The sequence below is a fragment of the Arachis ipaensis genome, chromosome B05, assembly GCF_000816755.2.
Source record: "Arachis ipaensis cultivar K30076 chromosome B05, Araip1.1, whole genome shotgun sequence".
Lineage (NCBI taxonomy): Eukaryota > Viridiplantae > Streptophyta > Magnoliopsida > Fabales > Fabaceae > Arachis > Arachis ipaensis.
Window position 1 is genome coordinate 124,653,235 of NC_029789.2, and position 6,615 is coordinate 124,659,849.

At 27.7% G+C, this 6,615-nt stretch overlaps 1 protein-coding gene and 1 pseudogene across 1 annotated transcript; one reads left to right on the forward strand and one right to left on the reverse strand.

Annotated features, from left to right (window-relative positions):
• On the reverse strand, window positions 1,207–1,682 carry LOC107642042 (annotated as a pseudogene).
• LOC107641030 (bidirectional sugar transporter SWEET7b-like) lies at window positions 3,812–5,423 on the forward strand. The gene is made up of 5 exons (XM_021123929.1): window positions 3,812–3,854; window positions 3,968–4,004; window positions 4,539–4,755; window positions 4,880–5,041; window positions 5,403–5,423. The coding sequence occupies exons 1-5, from the start codon at window positions 3,812–3,814 to the stop codon at window positions 5,421–5,423; spliced, it is 480 nt and encodes a 159-aa protein (XP_020979588.1).

Here is a 6,615-nt window from a genome sequence, read left to right on the forward strand (position 1 = left end):
TAACTGAGATTAACTAAAAAAAAAGTAATTTTTTAGTTGAACCCACCTCAAAATTATATAAAACTTTGGTTAATGTAAAGATAATCTCCTCGCATGTACTTGCAAAACTTATGTTAAGAATGTCTAGAATGGTGTGCAAACAAAAATTGCTATTACTAAATGAATCATGATCAAGGTGTAATGATATCTCAAATTCTCAATGGTATTAAAAAGGAGGTTTAGCAAATTATTCAAATACGTACTTTTTAATAAGAATACTACAACTCTACAAGAATGTTTGTTAGTAAAAGTGTAAAACTCTTAAAAACTTGACTTATCCAATTTTAGAAACTTTAATTGAAAATAAGCAATATCACTTACAACTTGACAACAAATATTTAAGGGAGAAAATAGAATAAATGACCATTTGTATCCATAAAAGATAAAAATACTAACATATGTACCTACACTAGATCGAAACTAAACTTGTACTCACGCAAGATGTCTTCTGTGTGACAAAAGTACCCTACGTGGCACTCCAACCCTCCAAAGACAGGGTACTTTTGTCACACGGAGGACATCTTCCGTGGGTATAAGTTTAGTTTCGATTTAGTGTGGGTACATATGTCGACATTTTCATCTTTTATGGGTACAAATGGTCATTTATTCTTATTCGGATAATTAATCTAGCCTGCAGGACATTGTCTCAAAGCTTTTTGTGATTTGGCATTAAATTTGCATTTGGTGGATTAAATTCATGGAACAATTAATAAGTATCCACACAAGTTGCTAAAAATCACAGAATCAACAGGCCTCTCTGGTTAATGCATGCTGCACCTTTTTCTAGTTAAGCTTTCTCTTTTCACCAGTGTTTACAGTAAAAATTAAAGTCCATGACTTCAAAAGCTATAATATATAAAAAAAAATTATATTTTTATCTTATTTTATTCAAATATAATTGATAAATAAAAAGATCTTTTTATATGAGATGTTCAAACATAAAATTTCTTTTAATTTTGTAAAAGATCTTTTAAAAAAAATCATCAAACAAAAAATCTTTTCTAAAAATGACATCTAAACAAACTTTGATGACAGATAAAAAATTATATGTATAAATGTCACTATATTAAAGAATAAAGACTCTTAAAATAAGAATCGTAAATTAAGTGTAGCTATATGATTAATTTGGTGTAGTGAGAAGTAAAATAAAATAAAAAATTGTAAAAATCACTGTATGAAATGTGAAGGCAAGAAGAACCTTTGCCTCTTACTTCTTGTGGGACAAATTGATGTCATAGATGATGAAGCAATGTTGTTAACAACAGATTTGAGTGATTGTTTGAGAATGTTAAGGCAAACACCACCACCTCCTTCATTTTTCTTAGAGCATAGCACCAATATGCTCTTGATTCTGCCACCAACACCGCTATATCAGCTTTAATTGCTGTGAGCCTCAACCCTTTTAGCACTTGAATGAGTTCACTGAAAAGTTCTGGTCTATCATCACAGCAAACTGAAATTACAATGTTGTGCTTCAGTATCTTCACTTTAGCATAGCTTTCATCTTGATGATCAGGGTCACACTCTATTGTTACTTCATGAGTTTCACTTGGAATTGTGATGTTTTTGCTCACATCCATCGCTTTTAGCTTTAGATCCTTCACATGATCTACTACACTCCCTAGTAATGCAGCCTTGTCCATCTGCATCCGCAACAAAGCTTAATTAATTTAATTCTGCTTTTGAGAATTCATTCCGGCAAAATTGAAAGTTGAAGTTATATCGTTTTTACCCTTCTAGTTGAATTTGTTTTCAAAGCATAATCAATTATGGAAATTATGCAGTCTAAAAACAAAAACATAATCTCAATAACATGTATAGCTTCTCTAGTTCTCTATCTATCAAGGTTGAAGTAGAATTCAAATACTTTAAGTTCTATCATGGAACCTATTAAAGCTATTAATAGCATAAACTAATGATACCTTGCATATCATGTCATTTTCCTAAGGTAGGTAAATTCTATTTTCTTGCTAGAATTCAAGGGGTGAGGGGAAAAAAAAAAATCTAAACTCTGAATAGCATAATTGATAGAAGTAAAAGTAACTATTTATATGCTTTGCCAAAATGGAGAGAAGTAAATAGTTAAAGTAGTTCATAAATAATCACTTGTGCATTAATTTTAGGGGTATTCATAGATCGGATCCAATCGGCATATTCGCAGTGTTTATCCGAATTCGATCTGAAAATTGTAGATATGGATTCGATCCGCATACTAATAGGATCGGATTGCGAATTTTATGTAAGTATATGTAAAAATAAAGAAATAAATAAGTAAATATTCTTTTTATGTTTTATTTTAACTAATAATTATCATATATGTTGTATTATTTTAATTTATTATTTAAAAAAATATGTTTAATATTATTTTAAGAGTAAACATATTTAAAAGAATAGAAAAAATAAATTTTATTGATATTTTTTAATAAAAATATTTTTGTGTTTTGTAGATATATCCGATATTCAATTCGATCTGATCCGCAAATGTGTGGATCGGATCGGATCCAAACTTAAAAACTGCGGATATTGAATCCGATCCGATAATTTTAGTGTAAATCGGATCAAAATTTTGGTCATATCTAATCCGCATTCACCTCTAATTAATTTGAGTTTCCAAAAATTAAACATCTCAAATTAATACTTAAACGATACAATAATAAACTAAATTGAGCCTTCCATCTTTTTGTTAGGCATCATCCAAATATATTTGTCTTTTACCCTAAATATATGTACGCTCTCCACTATTTGGAGTTTAATAAAGAGATTCAAATAAATTGTAAAATGATTAAAATACATGTGAAAGGGCAACAACTATCATTGGATATCAAATTTACACTAAATGGAAAGTGAATTTTAAGTTAAGAATTTACTTTATAAATTCAAGGCATAGTTATTATAAAATTCAGATTGCAATGAAAAATGTGATAAAATCAAATCCAATATTCAACGTATTAATTGGATAGGATTTTAGATTTTTTGGTATGGATAAAATAATTTTATCTCTCAAGTTAAAAATGATTAAAGTTCTACAAATTATATATTTCAAATTAGTTTGACAAAAATCCATTTCGACATTTGAAACAACATTTCAAAACTTATTTTTTAAATATGAGGACAAAATTATTTTACTTTTCAATTTTAATTTATATATGTTAACAACCAATTATATTGGATTAATTCAAATAAAATAATGTTTATTTATCAAATTTCAGAATATCGGTAAATCTATTATAAATGAACGAAATTCGTACCAACAAAATTAGTTTTGTTCATTTTGTTAATTAAATTTATTATTATTTTTAATTTTTATGACTAAAAATAGTAGTTTAATTTTTTTTTCATCTTATTTTGTTGGGCTTATAATTTTTTAGACTAGTTCATTAGACTAGTTCATTGGACTCGATCTGTTTCTATTGCTCAATGTATAGTGTACACTGTATACACCCTTAGTAAATTAAATTAAATTATTTAAAATCTTTTAAAAATATCACTCCCTTTAACTATTAAAAATATTAATTAAATTTATCTATTATAAAAAAAAGTTTAATTTTGATGCATGATCGTATAAAATATTTTATACAATAAAGATAATTAACTAACTTATCTTTTTTGTTTTTTCTATTAGTTATCCAAAAAGATTTTATATTCTATCTATCTATCTATCTATATATATATATAGCAGTTGTTGATGCATGTAGCTGTCAATTCTCCACTCTTCTGCTTACTTAACTCTTTCTCTCTATTTGGGTGTCATTGAAGAAGAAGAAGAAGGAGGATGGTGAGCGCTGCACTTGTTCGTACCGTTATCGGCATTATAGGTTTGTTCATACTTCTCTCTTTAATTTGTTCCGTTGAGAATTGAATGAGATTTACACAGGTTTACGTGTTTATGCGAGTTTCTGAGAGGTTTTTGCATTGCTTCTGTGCGCAGGGAATGTGATCTCTTTCGGCTTGTTTTTCTCACCAGCGTAAACTAACTCTAGACTCAGCATCTACTTTTATTTATATGTTTTTGTTATAATTGCGTCTTTTTTTTTTTTGTTCTTTGTCAATAATTTCGGTGTGATTGATCATGTTATTCTGCTTATTTGTTCATCATTGTTTGATGTTTGATTGTTAAAGATTAATTATGATACAAATAAAAAAATAAAATAACGATAAAACTTTCATGATGACTGCCGAAATCTCATGCACTGTCATTATCAGAAAAATAAATTTTCTAGGGACCTTGGATATATATAATTTTGCGATTTTTTTTTTCAGTTTTTTAATAATTTCCACTTGAAAAATGCTATTTTGGAATAATAATAATAATAATGAAAAAAATAAAGAAAAAGTCGAACCCGTGTGATATAAACAAGTAATAATTAAAGTTTCATTATCTAATCCAACATTTAAATAGCTAATCAGGTTATCAATAACTTTTTTTCTTACTTTTTGCCTATCAGAATATTCAATTTTAAATTTTTTTGTTTGTTTATTTGAATGAATGTTTCTTTCAGACCAACATTCTATCGGATAATAAAGAAAAAGTCCGTGGAAGAGTTCAAACCCGATCCATATATAGCAACGGTTTTAAACTGTGCGTTTTGGGTGTTTTATGGGCTTCCTTTCGTGCACCCTCACAGTTTTCTTGTGGTTACCATCAATGGCGTTGGCCTTGTCTTCGAGTTCGTCTATCTCACCATTTTTTACATTTATGCCACTAACAAAGGACGGGTCTGTATATGGATGCTTCTTCTAATTTTTTTAATATTTTATTTTAATTTCTATAAGTTTGAATCGTGTAGATTATGTTAATCTAGCTATTCTTATTAATTATATTGTCTAATAATAATTTCAGAGGAAGGTACTACTCCTTCTGGGATTAGAGGCTTTGTTCTTTGCCGCTGTTGCTCTTATAACGTTGCTGGTACTACATGGCACTCACAAAAGATCGTTAGTGGTTGGTGTACTGTGTGATATATTTAATATCATGATGTATGTCTCTCCTCTTACGATCATGGTAAGTTTTCAATTTTTAATTCCTAATTATCCCATATGTTTGCATAATTTTTAATTCTTATTTAAACCCATACGCTTAGGATTTGTATTGGATACAGTTAGATAAGGTTTTCTTTAATTCAAATTAATTTAAAATTTAGTCGTTTTGAATAAATCTTATTTAAAATTATAATGTCCAATTTAAGATTTTAAATTGGATTATTTAGAATCTTTTAAATATTTATTTTTAAATTTAAAATCAATTAAATTTAATGTAAAATATTTTTTATTAGTTAAAAAATATTATTTATTTTAAAATATTTATTAAGTTTATTTATATGTATTTGTTTTTTTGTACTCTATAACTCTATAACTGTATTTAGTCACCAAAAAAAACTCTATAACTGTATTTACATGTATTAAGTTTTTTTTTTACTCTATAACTGTATCCACAAAAGTTTATTATGTCATCCAAAACTGACATTAGTTTCGGTATATTTTTAAATTATTGACAAGGCAAAGGTTATAAAAACGAAGAGTGTGGAATATATGCCGTTTTGGCTATCTCTAACTAACTTCCTCAATGGAGTGTGCTGGACAATATACGCTCTCATCCACCCTTTTGATATTTACGTCCTGGTACGTGGTAACTAACTTTTCAAATATCGGATCTATTTTTAATTAGTCTCTAATAATCTAGTAATACATATGGCTGCAGGTAAGTAATGGAATTGGAGCTTTGTCTGGACTGATTCAGCTGATATTATATGCCTGTTATTGTTCCTGTAATAATGGAGAGAAGAACGGTGATGGTAATGATACTGTGTCAACTACAGTGGCTAATAAAAATATTGAATTAGTTTGATGTATCATTCCATAACCCTAACAACATTCAAATTTGGGATTCCTATGATTTATTTAGATTTCTGGGAGTAGTAGTGCGTAAATAGTGCTATTTTTGTGGTTTAGGAAATTGAGGAATATTTTTATGAATATTTTTAGTTGCTGTTTTTCTACTTTGTTATTTTTAATAGTGCTATTTTGATATAATATATATATATATATAATAGAACTATTTTATAAAAAAAAATGAAGAACTTTTATTGATTGTCATGACAAAAAATAAATAAATTATCTCTTCTTGTACATTATTGAACTCTTCAAATATTATTATATTTACCTCTTTCTCTCAAATAATTTTACCATGTTAACCGCTCATAATTATTCTATTTTTAAAGTCACACTTTATTCCTCTCACTCCTCATTATATTCCGTCTATGTGATCTACTTTAATTAATAATTGTTGTATACTTGTATATTATAGTCATACTCTTCCATCTCTTTCCTACCTTATGTGTTCCAAAACTTCGACTCCAATATTTTATACCAAACGCGTTATCCCATGAACTTGGTTCTTTAGGTTTCATTGCTCCTAAGACCTTCCTTTCTTCTCATTTAGCCTCTCTGTCATATTTGTGTTATTAATAGAGATCACAATATCTTCTTTAAAATTTTTCATATTTCTAGTATGTCAAATAATTTAAAAAATAGCAAAGAATAATCTAAATTTATTTTCATATAACTGTTTACCATTTT